We start from the raw sequence: 22,514 nt of genomic DNA on the forward strand, positions 1-22,514 counted from the left end.
GACACAAACAACTGGATTCATTATCCCTTTCATGCGCTGCCTCCAGTTCACTTACCAATATCTGAACAAGAGAGCCTCATCGAAATTGCAACAAGTGGATCTTTGAAAATGGATTGGGCTGCGCTCAGAGTATCCTGCCTTGGCAAATCGCTCTGTTAAGACACTGATGCCCTTTGCAAGCACGTACTAGGGCTGGGCGATATGGCCAAAATCTCATATCCCAATTATAAGTCATTTCATACGATGCATATCACGATATAGCACATTTTATGTAAATTCAATGAATAAATAGTTTATATAAAATGACCACGTAAAGGCCTATTTCGTATTACTTTTGGAATTATACTCAAGAAATAAAAGGTACTTACTCATATTTGATTATTTCTCCTTTTATTTAGAACCTTTGTGCAAATGTTCAATTAAGCATGTGACAAAATATTAATGTAGAAAATCTAAAAAGGTAAATAGAAAACACTTCAACTATAGTTGAAAACAAAATAAATATAGACATACATATATATTGTTTGGGAGCTTGCCTGTTTTGCATGTTATTTTGACATTAATAAACAAAACAAAATAAACATCCCTTTTTCAGGGCCCTGTCTTTCAAAGATAATTTGTAAAAATCCAAATAACTGCACAGATCTTCATTGTAAAGAGTTTAAACACTATTTCCCATACTTATTCAATGAACCATAAACAATTAATGAACATGCACCTTTGGAACGGTCGTTAAGACACTAACAGCTTAGAGACGGTAGGAAATTAAGGTCATAGTTATGAAAACTTAGGAAACTAAAGAGACCTTTCTACTGAGTCTGGAAAAACACCAAAAGAAAGATGCCCAGGGCCCCTGCTCATCTGCGTGAACATGCCTTAGGCATGCTGTAACGGGGCATGAGTACTGCAGATGTGACCAGGGCAATAAATTGCAATGTCTGTACTGTGAGATGCCTAAGACAGCGCTACAGGGCGACAGGACAGACTGCTGATCGTCCTCGCAGTGGCAGACAACGTGTAACAACACCTGCACAGGATCGGTACATCCGAACATCACACCTGCGGGATAGGTACAGGATGGCAACAACAACTGCCCGAGTTACAGCAGGAACGCACAATCCCTCCATCAGTGCTCAGACTGTCCGCAATTGGCTGAGAGAGGCTGGACTGAGGGCTTGTAGGCCTGTTGTAAGGCAGGTCCTCACCAGACATCACCGGCAACAACTTCACCTATGGGTACAAACCCACCGTCAATGGACCAGACAGGACTGGCAAAAAATGCTCTTCGCTGACGAGTTGTGATTTTGTCTCAATAGGTGTGATGGTCGGATTCGTGTTTATCGTCGAAGGAATGAGCGTTACACCGAGGCCTGTACTCTGGAACGGGATCGATTTGGAGGTGGAGGGTCCGTCATGGTCTAGGGTGGTCTGTCACAGCATCATCGGACTGAGCTTGTTGTCATTACAGGCAATCTCAACACTGTGCGTTACAGGGACGACATCCTCCTCCCTCATGTGGTACCCTTCCTGCAGGTTCATCCTGACATGACCCTCCAGCATGACAATGCCACCAGCCATACTGCTCGTTCTGTGTGTGATTTCCTGCAAGACAGGAACGTCAGTGTTCTGCTTGGCCAGCGACGATCCCGGATCTCAATCCCATTGAGCACGTCTGGGACCTGTTGGATCGGAGGGTGAGGGCTAGGGCCGTTCCTCGGCAGAAATGTCCTGGAACTCGCAGGTGCCTTGGTGGAAGAATGGGGTAACATCTCACAGCAAGAATTGGCAAATCTAGTGCAGTACTTAATGCAGCTGGTGGCCACACCAGATACTGACTGTTATTTTTGATTTTGACCCTCCCTTTGTTCAGGGACACATTATTCCATTTCTGTTAGTCACGTCTGTGGAACTTGTTCAGTTTGTTGTTATCTTATCTTCATACAAATATTTACACATGTTAAGTTTGCTGAAAATCAACGCAGTTGACAGTGAGAGGATGTTTCTTTTTTTGCTGAGTTTGTGTCACATGAATTTGCATTTGGTGCCTTGGGTTGAGTGTTAGCACCAACTCACAAAACCCCCATTTCTCGACTGTGTAAATTGGGACCATGTCTTTGCAGATGTAAGTTGTAACGGCAGCTGTTTTCTCCTTCCGTCTTCGTGATTCTTTGCCATATGGTGTGTCGCGGGCAAAAGCCTCTTGCAACATCTGAGTCGGGGGTTTGTTTTGAGCGCTCGACTTTACTTTTTTGGGTCTCATCCGTGACTCTCCGTACTGTTTCACATGATTCTTGCGTAGGTGGAAAAAGAGGTTATATATATTTTGCAGAGGACGGTTTTCTGGTCCGTGTCAGACTTTTCATACCCAAACCACGTCCATGCGACAGAAGTAGCCCCTCTTTTAGGTACGAGTAGGGCTGGGCGACATGGCCAAAATATTTTATCACGGTATTTTTTAAACAATTGGACAGTATGACGGTATTTGACGGTATTTTTAGTTTTTGAATAATAAAAGTTCTACGTTTGCTTTATGAGTGGTGAGGGATCCTAGGGTGGCAACACACACATTCTAAGTGATTTCAAGTCTTTCTCCGTTCTGATTGTTTTCTACTGTTCAATTCAACTTCAACCAAAACAAGTTTCAGCACTTTTATCATTTCTGCATTTCCTGCACTCAGTTGCAGAGGTGGAAAAAGTACCCAATTGTCATAGTTGAGTAAAAGTTAAGATACCTTAATAGAACATTTACTCAAGTGAAAGTGCAAGTCACCCATTAAAATACTACTTGAGTAAAAGTTAAGTATATTTAAAACCAAATACTTTAAGTATCAAAAGGCAAAGTATAAATTATTTCAAATTCCTCATTTTAAGCCAAGCAGATGGCACAATTTTTCTTTTTTTAAATATACGGATAGCCAGGGGCGCACTCCAATACTCAGACATCATTTACAAACAAAGCATTTGTGTTTAGTGAGTCCTCCAGATCAGAGACAGTAGATGACCAGGGATGTTCTCTTGACAAGTGTGTGAATTGAACCATTTTCCTGTCCTGTAACGAGATGTAACCAGTACTTTTAGGTGTCAGGGAAAATGTATGGAGTAAAAAGTACAGTATTTTCTTTAGGAATGTAGTAAAGTAAAAGTTGTGAAAAATAAAAATAGTAAAGTACAGATACCAAAAAACGACATGTAGTACTTTCAAGTATTTTTACTTAAGTACTTTACACCACTGCTCAATTGAGAATTTCCATACTGCCACGTAGGGCTGGACGTTATGGGTAAATAATCTAGGACTTGCGATTTGACTTGCGAATTAGAGCAAAACTGTTGGAATATGGAAATAGAATGACTATTCTAATTATATAGTCAGAATATAATAGTGGGCACTTTGAATACAGTGTTTGATATGACAACGAATGGAAATGCCAGGGAGAAGTTATTGTGACAGGGTAGGAAGTAAAGTGTTGATAAGCGTTTCCTAGGGTACCCTATAAGATTTATTTTCTCTTAGCTACTTAATGCAGCTAACATATTCTTGCTTTGCATATTCCTCTTTTGATTAAGAAGATACTGTTGTACAAACAACATGCTGATTTAGGTCTACATCATCAGTGGTATTATCAGGCTGTATTAGCTAGCTACGTTTGCTCTTACTCAGTACATTTACTAGCTAGCTAGCTATTAGCATTATCGGCTAACAATTAGCGTCTCACAAGATTTAGGGCAACTTGCTAAGAAAAGACAAAGTAGCTGTTTGCTGATGTAAGAAACACAAACTACTAGTGTCATTATAGAACGCTAGTGTATTCATGTTAAGAAGCAAAGTGAAAACAGCATGTTTGTCATCAACATTGTTGCATGTGCTGCATTGCCCATGCAGACTGAACGCAAGTGTCTCGTGGTTGAGGAACATCAAATGCGCTCCTTGAGTGACAGGGGGCGTGGCTAGGTCTGTGTGGAAAGTGGCACGGAGAGAAACAGAGGAGAGAGATGACTCAAGTAATGAAGTAAACTATGAAGATTAACATTACGTATGGCGAATCACATTTAACAAACCAAACATTCAAATACTGGTATAGAAGGTAAAGTAAAAACCCAAACCGGTCCCTGCATCAATACCGGTAAATCATAAAATACGGTATGATTTACCAGCCCTAGGTACGAGCTCCGTGTCTCCCTGCTCTGTGTCACGTTCACTCTCCTCCATGTTTGTTTGTGTTGCAAATTTCCTTCCACCTGGCATATTGTCCAATTGCCTGAAAAATATTGCCTTAAATAGTGTGATTTGCAACACAACGAAATAAACGATAGAGCATAATATCAAATGATAGAAAAACGTCTATCGTCACACTATATATATATCGCCCAGCCCTACCACGTACCTATGTGAGAGTGGATTCTCAGCCCTTACTAGCATGAAAACTAAATACAGGCACAGACTGTGTGTGGAAAATGATTTAAGACTGAGACTCTCTCCAATACAACCCAACATTGCAGAGTTATGGGCATCCTTTCAAGCGCACCCTTCTCATTAACCTGTGGTGAGTTAACACTTTTCGATGAACAAATAAGGTTTTATATGTATATGACAAACTCACACTCATTCTTATGTTTATTAAATGTTATATTGTGTGTGTGGCAGGCTTACAATGATGGCAAAAAACAACATTTGCGCAACAGCTGACCCTGGTGCTGGAGGGGGTACACAGCTGGAGGTCGAATGTTTGAAGGGGTACGGGACTATAAAAAGTTTGGGAACCACTGATCTACTGCATCCGCCGATGTCGCACTTCCGCATCTGCGGTAAAAGATGGCAGAGCTAGAGCGGTGTTTATCAGACCATGATACATCCATGGTCTGATGGTGAAATCCCAGAGCGGTTTCCTTCATCTCTGGCAATGGAGTTAGGAATGGTGCCTGTATGTTTGTAGTGACTGGTTGTATTAATACACCACCCAAAGCGTTATTATTAACTGCACCATGCTCAAAGGGATATTCAATGTCTGCTTATTTTTTTACCCATCTACCAATAGGTGCCCTTTGCGAGGCATTGGAAAACCTCCCTGGTCTTTGTGGTTGAATCTGTGTTTGAAATTCACTGCTCAACTGAGGGACCTTAAAATTATCTGTATGTGTGGGGTACAGAAATGAGGTAGTCATTTAAAAATCATCTTAAACACTATTATTGCAACTTATTATGTGACTTGTGCAGCACTCCTGTTGGGGCAAAATGGTTTTGTTACAATCTAATGCTATGTAAAAGCTTGAGTTGAATCGTACTAAATGTACTACAGTTGAAGTCGGAAGTTTACATATACTTAGGTTGGAGTCATTAAAACTCGTTTTACAACCACTCCACAAATTTCTTGTTAACAAACTATAGTTTTTGCAAGTTGGTTAGGACATCTACTTTGTGCATGACACAAGTCATTTTTCCAACAATTGTTTACAGACAGATTATTTCACTTATAATTCACTGTATCACAATTCCAGTGGGTCAGTAGTTTACATCTACTAAGTTGACTGTGCCTTTAAACAGCTTGGAAAATTCCAGAAAATGATGTCATGGCTTTAGAAGCTTCTGATTGACATCATTTGAGTCAATTGGAGGTGTACCTGTGGATGTATTTCAAGGCCTAACTTCAAACTCAGTGCCTCTTTGCTTGACATCATGGGAAAATCAAAAGAAATCAGCCAAGAACTCTGAAAATAATTGTACACCACAAGTCTGGTTCATCCTTGGGAGCAATTTCCACATGCCTGAAGGTACCACGTTCATCTGTGCAAACATTAGTGCCCAAGTATAAACACCATGGGAGCATAAAACCGTCATACCGCTCAGGAAGGAGTTCTGTCTCCTTGAGATGAACGTACTTTGGTGCGAGAAGTGCAAATCAATCCCAGAACTAAGCAAACGACATTGTGAAGATGCTGGAGGAAACAGGTACAAAAGTATCTATATCCACAGTAAAACGAGTCCAATATCGACATAACCTGAAAGGCTGCTCAGCAAGGAAAAAGCCACTGCTCCAAAACCGCCATATAAAATCCAGACTACGGTTTGCAACTGCACATGGGGACAAAAGATCGTACTCTTTGGAGAAATGTCCTCTGGTCTGATGAAACAAAAATAGAACTGTTCGGCCATAATGACCATCGTTATGTTTGGAGGAAAAAGAGGGAGGCTTGCAAGCCGAAGAACACCATCCCAACCGTGAAGCATGGGGGTAGCAGCGTCATGTTGTGGGGGTGCTTTGCTGCAGGAGGGACTGGTGCACTTCACAAAATAGTTGGCGGCATGAGAAAGGAAAATTATGTGGATATATTGAAGCAACATCTCAAGACATCAGTCAGTAAGTTAAAACTTGGTCGCAAATGGGTCTTCCAAATGGACAATGACCCCAAGCATACTTCCAAAGTTCTGGCAAAATGGCTTAAGGACACCAAAGTCAAGGTATTGGAGTGGCCATCACAAAGCCCTGACCTCAATCCCATAGTACATTTGTGGGCAGAACTGAAAAAGCGTGTGCGAGCAAGGAGGCCTACAAACCTGACTCAGTTACACCAGCTCTGTCAGTAGGAATGGGCCAAAATTCACCCAACTTATTGTGGGAAGCTTGTGGAAGGCTACCCAAAATGTTTGACCCAAGTTAACTGGTTAGAACCAGTTCTCTTTTGTATAATGCATTAAGGGATTGCAGCCAAGTACCCCTTATCGCGTATGTAGGGGTAAGCAGTTCTTTGTGTAGGTGAAGTACAGTACCAGTCAAAAGTTTGGACAGCTACTCATTCCAGGGTTTTTCTTTATTTTTACTATTTTCTACAATGTAGAATAACAGTGACTCAAATAAAATGTTATTGGTCACATACACATGGTTAGCAGATGTTAATGTGAGTGTAGCGAAGTGCTTGTTCTTCTAGTTCCGAAGACATCAAAACTATGAAATAACACAAGTGGAATCATGTAGTAACCAAAAAAGTGTTTAACACATCAAAATATATTTTGTGGAATTTCTTTCCCTAATGAGTTTGAGCCACTCAGTTGTGTTGTGAGAAGGTAGGGCTGGTATAGAGAAGATAGCCCTATTTGGTAAAATACCAAGTCCATATTATGGCAAAAACGGCTCAAATAAGCAAAGAGAAACGCCAGTCCATTACTTAAGACATGAAGGTCAGTCAATACAGAACATTTCAAGAACTTTGAACTTTTCTTCAAGTGCAATTTGCAAAACCATCAAGTGCCCTGATGAAACTGGCCCGACACAGGAAAGGAAGAGCCAGAGTTACCTCTGCTGCAGAGGATAAGTGAATTAGTTACCAGCCTCAGAAATAATAAATGCTTCACGGAGTTCAAGTAACAGACACATCTCAACATCAACTCTTCAGAGGAGAATCAGGCCTTCATGGTCGAATTGTTGCAAAGAAACAACTACTTAAAAGACACCAATTAGTTGAAGAGACTTGCTTGGGCCAAGAAATTTGTCTTTTGGTCTGAGGAGTCAAAATTTGAGATTTTTGGTTCCAACCGCCGTGTCTTTGTGAGACACAGAGTAGGTGAACAGATGATCTCTGCATGTGTATTTCCCACCGTGAAGCATGGGGGAGGTGGTGTGATGGTGCTTTGCTGGTGACATTGTCAGTTATTTATTTAGAATTCAAGGCACAACTTAATCAGCATGGCTACTACAGCATTCTGCAGCGATATGCCATCCCATCTGTTTTGTGCTTAGTGGGACTATCATTTGTTTTTCAACAGGACAATGACCCAACACACCTCCAGGCTGTGTAAGGACTATTTTACCAAGAAGCAGAGTGATGGAGTGCTGCATCAGATGACCTGGCCTCCACGATCACCCGACCTCAACCCAATTGAGATGGTTTGGGCTGAGTTGGACCGCAGAGTGAAGGAAAAGCAGCCAACAAGTGCTCAGCATATGTGGGAACTCCTTCAAGACTGTTGGAAAAGCATTCCAGGTGAAGCTGGTTGAGAGAATGCCAGACTGTGCAAAGCTGTCATCAAGGCAAAGGGTGGCTACTTCAAAGAATCTAAAATATATTTAACACTTTTTTTTTAGGTTACTACATGATTCCATATGTGTTATATCATAGTTTTTATGTCTTCACTATTATTCTACAATGTAGAAAATCGTACAAATAAAGAAAAACCTTTTGAATGGTGTGTCCAACATTTTGACTGGTAAATTATATAAATGACTGTGATTATGTAGATTTTTTTTGTTCTTCTGCTTCTGTTTGTCCTGAGTGAACTTCCCTGCAATTGTTTTAATAAACTCTTATAAACTGGATAATGAGCTCTGCCTGATCGTTGGAACAAGTTTTCCTCAACAATCCTGCACTTATTTAGGCTTGCCATAACAAAAAGTTTGACTACTTATTGACTCAAATGATTTTACCCATACATTTTTTTATAATTTGTAGACATTTCTAAAAACATAATTCCACTTTGACATTATGGGGTATTGTGTGTAGATCAGTGAAAAAAAAATAATGAATTTAATATATTTTTAAATTCAGGCTGTAACCTTACAAAATGTAGAAAAAGTCAAGACGTGTGAATACTTTCTTAAGGCACTGTATCTAACCACTAAACAAAAGTGGACCATCGCATTCACCCAAAAGTCTGATGGTTGCATAAAACCAGTGAATCCAGATTAGCAAAAAAGTGTGATGGGATTCACACTAAAAAATATGTTGCATAAAGCTAACTTTTACTTTTACTGCTTCAGAACAGATGTTTCAACTTAAGTCTTCATGTAGGTTAAAATCTTTTCCTATCAGAAACCACATTTATAGGGATCAACAGGGGAGAAGCAGGTGTTTCTAATCAGGGTTGCCAGTCATCTGCATATCAGGGATGTGGCTTTTCTGGTCAACCTGTTAATGGGTTACAATCACATATATGGACCCATCAGACTTTTTTTCTTCTCACATAACTAACCACTCCTGCTCTGTTTCTCTCCCCATCTATCTCCATATCTCTTGGTTTTGTTCTCTCTCTCTCACTCACTCACCCACCCACCTACCTTCCCTCAGATTCATCAGATGGAGTGTCTCAGGAGTTGGTATCCGCAGGTCTAGTCGATGGGAAAGACGTAGTGGTTGGTGAGTATGAAACCAAAGCTTAGAGAGATCTTCTGTAGGATAACATGTCCCTCACTATGGTAACTTGACCAAAGCTACTAGAGGTCAGTGAAGTCACAGGTCAGGCTGAAATGACTGATTGAGACAACACATTTTGGTTATGTGAAAATATAATATTTTATAGTGTAACATTTAGAAATTTGAGTATGCTTTAAATGCCAGGATGTCATACTCATTTTGGCTTTTCATCTAGTAGATTTAGCTGCACACTATTAAGGAAGAGAATCATATTTTCAGACCTATGTGTGTTTGACAACAGCTGATAATCAAAGAAAGGGACGGGCTGTAGAAAAAGTAACAAATGGCTGGAAACAACGCAATTGCGCATTAGATGACACATTCTCAGTATGGGTGAGCCTAGTGTCGTGTCTTTGGCATCATTAAAGTGAAGACTTATTTTATGAAATCAATTCTCTGTAATTATTATTACGTGATTAAACTAATCATGTAAATGTAATTAACCAGGAAGTCGGGACACCAAGGAAAATCTTCAGATTACGAAGTTATAATTTTCCTAATATAACTTTTCAGATATTTTAATATCTGACCAATTAGTCTTCTAATTAATTAATTGTTCTTTACCTCACGTGAGTCTCATTCCAAACGTTGTAAGTTGTTGGTTATCTGCACAAACCCAGCCTTCACTATGAATCATCCATACATCAATTGTCTTAATCATTTATTTACTAACTAAATAATCACAGAAATGCATAAACAAACAAACAAACAGTAGATATGGTTACAAGGAAATGATAAGGGAAGTGGGTGTGGACTGAGAAGGCCGGGAAAGACGAGAGTCACTACACAGTGGATAATTATAATAATTGAAATGCTAATCCTTTGCACATGAACGCTCACTCATTCGGGAATAATTGCAATCAATATATATATTTACACTCAGTGTGTCATCGTGATCTCTTTTGGAATCGTCCTTTTCTGTTGGCAAATTCATCTGAGATTCTCTCTGCGTCCCTGGAGTCTGTGGTTAGAATGGATACTTCAGAGTAACATTCAGAAATGTTCTTATAGAATAGATGTTTCGGCGGTTGTCGGTCTTCGCATTCCAGGTCGACATAAATTCTAGCTGCAGACTAGTAATTAGTATCGAAGATTTGCTCTTATTCTGTCGGTATCGATAGTCTCATAGTTGAACCATTTCCACCAGTGTAGCCAATGCTCCACGTGGTTTGGTTAGGAATTCAACAACCGAGGAATGCATGGTCTCTACTCAAACCTTAGCCTTCTCGGTAATCGAGGTACGCATGGTCTGAAGTGGGGTTTATATTCGGAACAGCAGAAAAAGGCTGTCCTATGACGCCAGATCAATGTCTGCTCATTGGGTGGGCCAATGACTTAGTTACATTTTAAAGGGAATTGGATTCTCTTTCATTAAACAGTATAAATCACATTACATAATATCACAAATAGTTTCATCTATACTCATTGATTTTATACAATAATTAGGTGCAAATCTCATAATGGAGACTCTTGTATAAACAGAGTTATGGTAATGTGGCTGTATTGTCTCTTATGAGGTCACAAACATTAGACAAAATGGACCGGTCGTAGCTGAATTCTCCACCGACCGTTTACACATTCTCCAAAACATGGATATTGTTCCGTTCTCAAGTTCTATGAGGTAGAAGAAGTTCCTTTGTTCTACTGTGAACCCTCTCTCTCGATACTGCATGAAGGAGAGAGTCTCCTTCAGGAATTTACGACCTGAGATAACAGAGCCTGGTTGTAGGGGGAAGAGAGAGGTGGTGCGAGAGAGAGAGTTGGTGCTTGCTATATCTAAAGAGGGCCACGTCATGACACTAGTATGTTGATATTTGTTGCTTAGTGCATACGTTTTACTAAACAGTACGTTCTAAATAGTATGTAGAACGATTAGTACACAGTATTTAGTTTTAGTAAGTAGTAGGCAAGACAAATTTCAGACACGGTCATTTACTCCAGAGATGGCAAAAATTATGCTGGTTTTAGAGAGGTTCAGATTCCTTATTCCACATATATATTCTTTCCAGTTGCTGCCAACCTGCAGAAGATTGTTGATGATCCTTTCAACAATAAAAATGTAACTTTCAAACTGGTAAGTTCAATATTTTTTGTTTCAATCAAAGCTTCCATTTTTGTCCTGTTCAAACAGCAGTATGCCCTGCTGAACATCCTACAAAGACAGATACACTGAACATGTATTTTTCTTTCTTTCTCAGGCATCTGGCATAGATGAGTCGGAGATCCCTGACGATGTGAAACTGATGGGTTTCGCTCAGCTCAGCATCAGTTAACTCAATATTCCGTCAACAAAGGAGAACAAACAGTATTGCACAGCAGCATAGTTCTAAATTCCAAGACACCACTACTGCCAAAGAAGAGAGCCACAGTGCATTTGTCAACCTGTAGGGTTATTTTCTTTACTGAAACCTGCAGTGTTAGTTAAAATGGCCTCTGAGAATGGGACCAGTGTAACAAAAAGACAACAGTTAGGACAGGAACAGTAAATCACACTTGAAAGAGTTTACAGCAGTGTATCTGGGAGGGAGGACGGCGGGCATCCCAATCGACATAAACATCGACTTAAAAGTAAACAACAAATGTTTCTTATTTCATTTTCTACATTTAGCGCTACAATCCAACACATATTCTAATATCTTGAGTTCTGGAAGTGATAACTTACAGTGCGTTCAAAGTATTCAGACCCCTTGACCTTTTTCCACATTTTGTTATATTACAGCCTTATTATAAAATGGATTAAATAAAAAAAATCCTCAGAAATCTACACACAATTCCTCATAATGACAATGTGAAAACAGGGTTTTAGACATTTTTGCACGTTTATTAAAAATTAAAAACAGAAACCTCAGGATACAGGATTGTGTCAAGGCACAGATCTAGGGAAGGGTAACAAAAAATGTCTGCAGCATTGAAGGTCCCCAAGAACACAGTGACCTCCATCATTCTTAAATGAGAGAAGTGTGGAACCACCAAGACTCTTCCTAGAGCTGGCCGCCAGGCCAAACTGAGCAATCGGGGAGAAGGGCCTTGGTCAGGGAGGGGACCCAGAACCCGATAGTCACTCTGACAGAGCTCTAGAGTTCCTCTGTGGAGAAAGGAGAACCTTCCAGAAGGACAATCATCTCTGCAGCATTCCACCAATCAGGCCTTTATGGTAGAGTGGCCAGATGGAAGCCACTCCTCAATAAAAGGCACATGACAGCCCACTTGAAGTTTGCCAAAAGGCACCTAAAGACTCTCAGACCACGAGAAACAAGTTTAATGAAACCAAGGTTGAACTCTTTGGCCTGAATGCCAAGCGTCATTTCTGGAGGAAACCTGGCACCATCCCTACAGCGGAACATGGAGGTAGCAGCATCATGCTGTGGAGATGTTTTTCAGCAGCAGGGACTGGGAGACTAGTCAGGGTTGAGGAAAACATGACCGGAGCAAAGTACAGAGAGATCCTTGATGAAAACCTGCTCCAGAGTGCTTTGGACCTCAGACTGAGGCGAAAGTTCACCTTCCAACAGGACAACCACCCTAAGCACACAGCTATAGTAGCTGAGATCCGGAGCACTCTGGTGCAGGTTTTCATCAAGGATCTCTCTGTTCTTTGCTCCGAGTGGCTTCGAAGATAAGTCTCAATTTCGTTGAGTGGGTCAGCCAGAGCCCGGACTTGAACCCGATCGACCATCTCTGGAGAGACCTGAAAATAGCTATGCAGCAACGCTCCCCATCCAACCTGACAGGGCTTGAGAGTATCTGCAGAGAAGAATGGGAGAAACTCCCCAAATACAGGTGTGCCAAGCTTGTAGCGTCATACCCAAGAAGACTCGGCTGTAATCGCTGCCAAAGATGCTTTAACAAAGTACTGAGTTAAGGGTCTGAATACAGGGTCTGAATGTAAAGGTTCTGAATACTTATGTAAATGTGATGTTTGTGTTTTTTATTTATATAAATTAGTAACATTTTCTAAAATCCTGTTTTTGCTTTGTCATTTCTGGGGTACTGTGTGCAGATTGATGAGGAACCAAAGCAATTTAATCAATTTTTGAATAAGGCTGTAACCTAACAAAATGTGTAAAAAGTCAAGGGGTCTGAATACTTTCTGAAGGCACTGTACATGCCTGTTTATAAACTGCCACTGAACCAACACACAACTGAGTGTTGTGTGTAATAGACATCACTATTAGGCATCCTTGTACTGTTATCTGAATTAGATAAGCTGCCTCCCCAATGGGACTGAGTTGTGTGTAATAGACATCACTATTAGGCATCCTTGTACTGTTATCTGAATTATATAGCTGCCTCCCCAATGGCCACCACATTCCCTATATTGCGCACTTCTTTTGAGCAGGGCCCTGTTCAAAAGTAGTGCACTACGTAGGGGAGGGGTGCCATTTCGGATGCAGACTTAGTATATGACGAAGTGTAAAGGAGTTAGTTATTTAGTGAGGATCTATTACAGTATGGATTTCTAGAAGAATGAGTGAATGGCTGATGAAAAGTGACTTCCCTTGATAACATTATTGATATTGAACTATAGGGGCCTCCAGTCATGAATCAGAAATAACTGGCATCATAGTGTATATCATTACATACGCTGACATAAGCTTTCTTAGGTGTCATATGGTTTCCTTGGTCTATCTGTTGACATAAGCTGTTATAAGCTCTCATAGGTGTTTTAAAAGTTGACATTAACTGTCATAAGTTCTCTTCCCTGTTATAACCTCTCATTGGTGTATCATTATGTTGATATAAGCTGTTGTGTTAGTGGTTCAAGTTACCCCAGACAGACCGATATCATTGCTCTAACAAGGAAGGGGTCTGTTCAGAAGGGAGCAATATTACAAGACTTAATGAAACGTATGAATAGATATGTATTGTGTAGAACAGATAGGATTGCATGTCGTATAGATTTGGGAATTGGGTCTGCTCTATTCATTACATTTCAGTCTGAAAACATTCTGAACGATTATCCAGAGTTAATACTCAAAGACAGTAAAACAATAACTTCCTAAGATCTTGATTATGGTCTTGGGACTATGCAATTTTGTCTCTGTGATGTTCATGACCAGCGGTTCACTAGTTACTGGACCTCTGTACTCCCTCTAGCTAGCTGTCATCATGATGGCTGTTTCTTCTTCCTAGATGGACAAATTCATTTGTATCGTAGCCTTGTGCTCCAATCCATCCACACTCACCTCAAAGTCACCAACAGTTGTCACTCCTACTTTACGTTCTATGTTTGTTTGTTTGTTGGTTGGTGGTTGGTTGGTTGGTTGGTTGGTTGGTTGGTTGGTTGGTATGTGTGTTTCTGTAGTGTTCCAGGGGCTGTGTGTGTGGGTTAGCTAGTTCAGGTACTGTTGTAAATCGGTCTATTTGGCAGATATTGTATTTCCAAAAAGGTACGTTACATTATAATGGCAAGCTGGTGATGCCACAACATGCACACTTTCACACACGCTCCCAAAGGTATGTATGTGATTAGGAAGCAAAGCAAAGTATCAACTGTTTCTGGAGTACATTTCTAATGAGGAAAGAATGCTCTTTAGTTGTACATATGATTGTGGCAGATAAACAACTGGTATACTTGATCTGTAGGCCATCCAGTATCTCTACAGGTTTAAATTAATTGGCTGTTTTATAGATTTTTCCAATAATTTCAAGTTTTGTTGCTAATCATGCCATGTGATTTGCTGAATTGGTACCTTATTGATATTAATGTACATTTGAGTTAGTTCAGAAAGGCTCGTCTTCTAGTTCACATTTTATGCTTTTGTTGTCATGGAGATAGTAATATGCAATTTGTGTTTTGTTTTTTCCATTGAGACTTTTTTAATCACTGAAACCTGTTGAATTTTGAGTTTCCTGTCGAAATACAAACTGGAATGATGTTCCTCAAGAAATGTAAAAGTAGGCCTAGCTAACTAACAACAAAATGACACAGAACTGACACAATTCCCACTGGTGTGATATGTTGCTTTCAGACTGAGCAATATGTTGAAGAATGTTTGCCCGTGTGTCAGTCTGTTTGTGCCAACTCCCTGTTACTCATTGTCTTGCCAAACAATACAATTGGCATTGGCAAGAGCATAAACATATCTTGGACACCCAGGCTAGAAGAATGTGTGAGCTGATAGCAAAATGCCCTGGGTTTTAATCTATTTTCCCTCTTGTAAAGCCAATGTTGTCAGGTAGATATCGGTCACAAGGCGAGCTCTTTGAATGATTAGTATTTATTATGACACTTACTTGGATCTGATTGAACTTTTATGAGTTTATTTTTATTTGTCGAAAGTTTTTTTTTAATGTTTGTTGGAACGCATATATATTTTAGACATTATGTGTATCATAAAACGTGCAAGTGATCAAAATTGAAGAATGCTATTTGCGAAACCTTATCATTAAAGGACAACTTGATGTCAGGAATTAAAAGCACTTTGCAGAATCAATGATGTAAATGTGTGGTTAAAATTGCCATCACACAAATAATTCTGGTCAACTATTTCTAAAATAAGTGAAAAGGTAAATAAATTCACATGGTTTGAACCAAGTCCCAAGAGTTTGTTTTCTTTATATACAGTGCCTTCAGAAAGTATTCACACCCCTAGACTTTTTCAACATTTGGTTGTTAGAAAGTGGGATTAAAATGATATTTTTCTTTCAAATACCTTGTCAAAGTGGAAGAAAAATTATATATTTTTGAATGAAAAATAAAACATCTTGATTAGATAAATATTCAACTGCCTGAGTCAATAAGTGTTAGAATCACCGTTGGCAATGATTACAGCTGTAAGTCTTTCTGGGTAAGTCTCTAAGAGCTTTGCACACCTGGCTTGTACAATATTTGCCCATTATTCTTTTAAAGTCTTCAAGCTTTGTCAAGATGTTTCTTGATCAATGCTAGACAGCCATTTTCAAGTATTGCCATAGATTTAAACCCCGATTTTAAATCTGTAACTAGGCCACTCAGGAACATTCAATGTCATCTTGGTAAGCAACTCCAATGTATATTTGGCTTTGTTTTGTGTAACGGTCCTACTACAAAAGATGCAGGTGCTGATGAGAGGTAATGGGCGACACTATTATAGACTATTAGGCCAGACAAAATGTATTCACTGTTTTAACGGATTTCCCCCCCAGAAAGGGAGGCGAGCGTGCAAAAAAAAAAACAAGTGGGTAAGGAATAACAGTGCTTCACCACATTGTGCTAGGCACTTGTACAGGCTCTAGACCTACTGTGGGTTTCTTGAGTTATATTATTCCATGCGAAAACCTACACTATTTTTCTTAAAAAGCATGCAGATGTTACAATGTTATAACCATGAGAAATGAAACACAATGGGAAGTATAACTTGCGACAGTTTCTTTATTCATGGTTAAAAAAAGAAGTGTAATCCAATCTCGTAATTTTATGTGACGTAGGGTAATAAAGTAGACTATTTAACATGATTTTCTAATTCAAGAATTATTGACATAATTGTAATCAAATTAAAATGTTGATGTATAATGAGTTCATTATCAGAATGCATCTCGATAGCCTATAGGCGTTAACAAAATATTCACACAAATATGATTAGGCTTCTCATAAATCCAGCCATAGCGTATAGCCCATCATCAAAATAAAACATATAGTTTATAACATGCACATTTAGAAGCATCAAGAAATATAGAGCAAACTTGACTAAATTAGAGCCCAGTAACTTTGCTCACACCATCCTCCTTCTATTGTCTCGTCTGGCTGCCACGAAAAGCCCCCACCTGGGAGACAGTCGATCACATCATTGTAGAGCTGCTGATCTACATGAAGTGTGTGCGTGCCACTGGCGATGTACTTTGCTGGACATGCTAGCTGTTCTCGGCAGCGCATCCACTTCAAACTCATTCCGTCTTGGTGTTATCGGTTTTCCTACTACTGGTAGTACCGGTAAAATGATATGAATCCAAATCACCATACAGCTGACACACTTCGATTTCATCAATCATTTTGACTTCAATTTGGTTGTCCAAAATACTATCAGCTTGCACTGCGTATTTGCTGATGAATGTCCTGATCTCTGGCCAGTCAATTGGTTAAATTACATTGTTGTTTCGTCTATTAATCGCTTCTAATAGATATGAAAATGATACAATAACCATGAATTGAACCGACTGTTTGTTTATAATGAGGGACGCCCTACATTTAACCTGGACACATAAATAGTAGGAATTTGCGCTGTATTCAGCCAATACCGCATGAGAGAGAAATGAAACATCTGCACGTCGCCTGCAGTTGAGAGCGTGTGTTTCACTGTCCAATCTGAGCTCGAACATGATCTGAGTCTGTGATCTAGGGCTGTTTGGTCTCTTGCGCATCAATTTGGGGAAGCCTCAAGCGCGAGCGGACAGTGGATTATAAACAAAGCGCTGCATAAATTGCCCAACAAAATAACACATCTGATTTTATTTTTTTTATTGGTGTGGAGAAAAGTAAGGCGGGGCATCCGTTAAACCGTAATTCAACTTTGTCCCGCTTTATAGAGACTTAGCCTAAATAAGGCAGTGCTTGCCACTCAGTGTGCTCTTGTCTTGGAGAGCTTGTTTCCTCTGCAGGTCTTGACGAGGAAATATTGTCAGCAGACCACTTGGCATTTCTACATCGGCTGGTTACCTGCGTTAGAAGGAAGTGTTTCGAAACAGGCGCAAAACTCCAGGGAGGAGAAACATGACCGCTGCTCCGAGCCCATGAAGAGACGGGAGGGAGGCTACAGGATACAAAGCTCTCCGGCTCTGCTGTTGAGACATTGTCATTTCTGAACCTACTTACTAGTACACAGCGGTGGAAAAAGTACCCAATTGTCATACTTGAGTAAAAGTAAAGATACCTTCATAGAAAGTTACTTAAGTAAAAGTGAAAATCACCCAGTAAAATACTGCTTGAGTAAAAGTATACTTAAGTATCAAAAGTAAATGTAATTGCTAAAATATACTTAAGTATCAGAAGTTGGAGTAAAAGTATAAATCATTTCAAATTCCTTATATTAAGCAAAGCAGAAGGCACCATTTTCTTGTTTTAAAAATGTACAGATAGCCAGGGGCACACTCCAACACTCACACCAGTGGAGGCTCCTCAGAGGAAGGGGAGGAGGACCATACTCCTCCGCAAAATTTCATTAAAAAAACTAATTGTGAAACATTAAAGTCACCAAATAATTGATTACATTTGTTTTTAAATGCATTGAAGGTCTATAGTAACTTCAACAGCACTGTCTGGTGTAGCTAGCCTCCATCCTCCTCTGGCTACATTGACTTCAATACAAAACCTAGGAGGCTCGTAGGCCTCACCCCGTCCATAGACATAAATGGTAATTATGACCACTTCCGAAGGACGTCCTCCAACCAATCAAAACTTTTGCAGTATGAACTGACATGTTGTCCATCCAATCATAGAATTAGGATCAGAGAACAAACCTATTGAGTTGTATTGGGATTGTGCCACAGAGAATTATGGGGTTTCTATTTGTTGAGGAGCTTGGTGACATTGTTGGATAGAGGTTAAGAGTGAAAGTTGAGCATTTTTGGAATATTATTCAATTCAAATTAGTTTTTCAAATTACAGGAGACTGAGGAGGTATATTATAAATTGTTTTCTTGTTTTTTCTTTTACTTTATTTTTGTCTATTTAGTGCAATTTATTTACATTTGTCTTGCTAACTTCAGTAGCTATCTAACTACTGTACCAGCACGAGTGTGCACCAGAATGGTAGAATGGCTAATGCTGCCAAAATTGTTGTTGACTTTTTGTTGAAGAGCCCCTTTCATTCTCTGGGGTACATGGAACAGGTGTGAATTAAAACCGAGGGTCAACCTCTGCCTGATATCAGTTTCATGAAGAAGGATGAAAAGGTGAGGGCGTTCAATACCACCTGGTATCAAAAGTATAGCTGGTTAACAGGGAGCCTTTCATCAAGCCGCCTGTATTGCTGGCCTTGCCTGCATTTTTGGCCATGCAATCATTTGCTTTTACAGGACACGACGAGATGGAAAGTTCCGCCGACTAGGGCAACTACAAGGAGCTTGCAGAGGTAATTGCACGTTACGATGCTTTACTTGCTGAACATATCAAAGTTTCGACTGTCTTTTCTGAGATGTCGAAAACAATTCCGAATGATTTGATAGCATCCGTCGCATCATCCATTAAAAGATTAAAGAGAGTGTCGCTTGCGCTCAAGTAGGCTTTCCACTTTCCTCCGCTATTTATTTTCCGAAGAGGATAACACGTAATCACTCCGGACAGACACAAGCAAAAACTCATGACATAAATGTTGCAGCAGCCTAGGCTACACCTAAACATTAGATATCTGACATGCTGTATGGGATGAAAAGGAGACTATTGTTCAGTCTGATCAACTGTAGGCTACTAATATGAGCAGCTGCATACAGCCTATGTGCTCTGTCCATCTGGTCAGGGTAAACTAATTGGTAACGTTATGTATTTATAGTCCATTAGTGTGTCAGGAGAAAATGTGAATGTGATCAAATGTAGTTAATATTCAAAATTGGGCTGGCTAAGCTGCCTATACATTTTTAATCCATAATGATTAATAACTGGAATTAATGAATCAACATAATAGTGATGATGGACATGAGTAAATGTTTTGTAAGGCCTACAGTTGCATAGGCCTGCATGATGCAAACATGCACCAAGCAAGCTCAGCCCTGTGAGTTGTAAACTTTCTCCTGACGTGAACTGAAGCCAAGTCCCATGTGCCCGTTCATCCACTGGCACATTGAATGTTTCCCCTCCAAGCACTGTGAGTACCCCTATACATTTTCTCTCATTCCTGTATGTAGAGTTAAGTTTGTAATTTAAAAAACTAATAAGAAATATCAGTTTTAGTAGAAGGACACAGTCTTGGAAATTTGCACGCGCATGAAGACATTACGCACCTGCTAAAATCAGTTTCCTATTGAACATACTTCTTTCCGAAATAAATATTATAGTTTGATTACATTTAAGGGTATCTGAGGAGTAGATAGAAACATATTTTGACTTGTTGAAACAAAGTTTAGGGGTACATTTTCAGATTCCTTTCTCTGCAGGTTGAACGAGTGGATTACTCAAATCGATGTCGCCAACTAAACAGACTTTTTTGGGATATAAAGAAGGATTTTATCTAACAAAACGACACTACATGTTATAGCTGGGACCCTTTGGATGACAAATCAGAGGAACATTTTCAAAAAGTAAGTGAATATTTAATCGTTATTTATGAATGTATGAAACCTGTGCCAGTGGAAAAATATTTTGATGTGGGGCGCCGTCCTCAAGCAATTGCATGGCATGTTTGCGCTGTAATAGCTACTGTAAATTGGACAGTGCAGTTAGATTAACAAGAATTTAAGCTCTCAGACGATATAAGACACTTATATGTACCTAAATGTTTAACCTGTTTGGGATAGGGGGCAGTATTTTCACGGCTTTATAAAAAACATACCCGATTTAATCTGGTTACTACTCCTGCCCAGTAACTAGAATATGCATATAATTAGTAGATTTGGATAGAAAACACTCTAAAGTTTCTAAAACTGTTTGAATGGTGTCTGTGAGTATAACAGAACTCATATGGCAGGCCAAAACCTGAGAAGATTCTATACAGGAAGTGCCCTGTCTGACATTTTGTTCTCCTTCTAGGGCATCTCTATCAAAAATACTGCATCTCTGCTACAGCAGAGACATGACGTGACATTTTCTAAGGCTTTCATTGGCTCTCAGAAGGCGCCAGAAAGTGGAATGAGAGCTCTCCAGTCTCTGGGCGAAAAACAGCAGGAGTTTTAGTGAGTGGTCCTGCTGAGAACAATGACACTGGAGCGCGCGTGCACAAGACGACTCCATGTTTTTCTTTCAGTGTTTGAATGAATACAACGTCGCCCGGTTGGAATATTATTGCTATTTTACGAGAAAAATAGCATAAAAATTGATTTTAAACAGCGTTTGACATGCTTCGAAGTACGGTAATGGAATATTTAGAAATCTTTTGTCACGAAATGCGCCCGCGCGTCACCCTTCGGATAGTGACTTGAACGCACGAACAAAACGGAGCTATTTGGATATAACTATGGATTATTTCGAACCAAAACAACATTGTTGTTGAAGTAGAAGTCCTGGGAGTGCATTCTGACAAAGAACAATAAAGGTAATCCAATTTTTCTTATAGTAAATCTGAGTTTGGTGAGGGCCAAACTTGGTGGGTGTCAAATTAGCTAGCCATGATGGCCGGGCTATGTACTCAGAATATTGCAAAATGTGCTTTCACCGAAAAGCTATTTTAAAATCTGACACCGCGATTGCATAAAGGAGTTCTGTATCTATAATTCTTAAAATAATTGTTTTGTTTTTTGTCAACGTTTACCGTGAGTAATTTAGTAAATTCACCGGAAGTTTGCGGTGGGTATGCTAGTTCTGAACATCACATGCTAATGTAAAAAGCTGTTTTTTTATATAAATATGAACTTGATTGAACAAAACATGCATGTATTGTATAACATAATGTCCTAGGAGTGTCATCTGATGAAGATCATCAAAGGTTAGTGCTGCATTTAGCTGTGGTTTGGGTTTTTGTGACATATATGCTTGCTTTGAAAATGGCTGTGTGAATATTTTTTGCTGGTACTCTCCTGACATAATCTAATGTTTTGCTTTCGCTGTAAAGCCTTTTTGAAATCGGACAATGTGGTTAGATAAAGTAGAGTCTTGTCTTTAAAATTTTGTAAAATAGTCATATGTTTGAGAAATTGAAGTTTTTGTATTTCGCGCCACGCTATACCATTGGATATTGGTGAGGCGTTCCGCTAGCGGAACGTCTGTCCCTAATATCCATGATATTTATGATTATTTATTTGAATTGTGAGCCCTCCAGTTTCACTGGAAGTTGTCCCGCTAGTGGGAATCCTATCCCTAAGAGGATCACATCACCTCCACCTTACCTGACACCCTTGACCCACTTCAATTTGCATACCGTCCCAATAGATCCACAGATGATGCAATCGCCATCGCACTGCACACTGCCCGATCCTATCAGGACAAGGGGAATACCTATAGTGATTCTTCCTCTAAAAGTTACAAGCTTCTGCCGCGACCATTAGTGGTAGATGGTGGCATTCTGTCATTGCACCACACTATCACAACGGGGAGTTTGAACGCTGATCTATCGGTAGTCTAAACTGTGGTCATTTATGGAGGCGTTTTTAGTCTGATATTCTCTCTTCTCTGGCACTAGAGTCCTGCATCAGGCAACAACAACAAAAACTCTTGGTGGTCCTGGAGTTAAGAGAGAACATGGGTAAATACAATGGGGGAATTTCACTTG

The 22,514-nt window shown here is 39.7% G+C and overlaps 1 protein-coding gene across 5 annotated transcripts in view; it reads left to right on the forward strand.

Moving 5' to 3' along the window:
• The window catches only part of LOC106600551 (serine/threonine-protein kinase OSR1), a 50,514-nt gene extending 34,795 nt beyond the window's left edge, over positions 1-15,719 (forward strand). For 3 of the 5 annotated variants that reach the window (XR_001327834.3, XM_014191988.3, XM_082973541.1), the window contains exons 15-17: positions 9,055-9,123; positions 11,190-11,254; positions 11,379-15,719. Coding sequence is in view for 3 of the 5 variants with exons in the window: in XM_014191988.3 (XP_014047463.2) it covers positions 9,055-9,123; positions 11,190-11,254; positions 11,379-11,453 (209 nt within the window). In the remaining 2 variants the exon portion in view is untranslated. Of the gene's footprint in view, positions 1-7,756; positions 8,295-9,054; positions 9,124-11,189; positions 11,255-11,378 lie in introns of those variants that run through there. The other 2 variants (XM_082973543.1, XM_082973542.1) reach the window with 2 other exon arrangements.
• The last annotated feature ends 6,795 nt before the right edge of the window (positions 15,720-22,514 follow it).

Source organism: Salmo salar, chromosome 03, assembly GCF_965601325.2.
Source record: "Salmo salar chromosome 03, fSalSal1, whole genome shotgun sequence".
Taxonomy (NCBI): domain Eukaryota; kingdom Metazoa; phylum Chordata; class Actinopteri; order Salmoniformes; family Salmonidae; genus Salmo; species Salmo salar.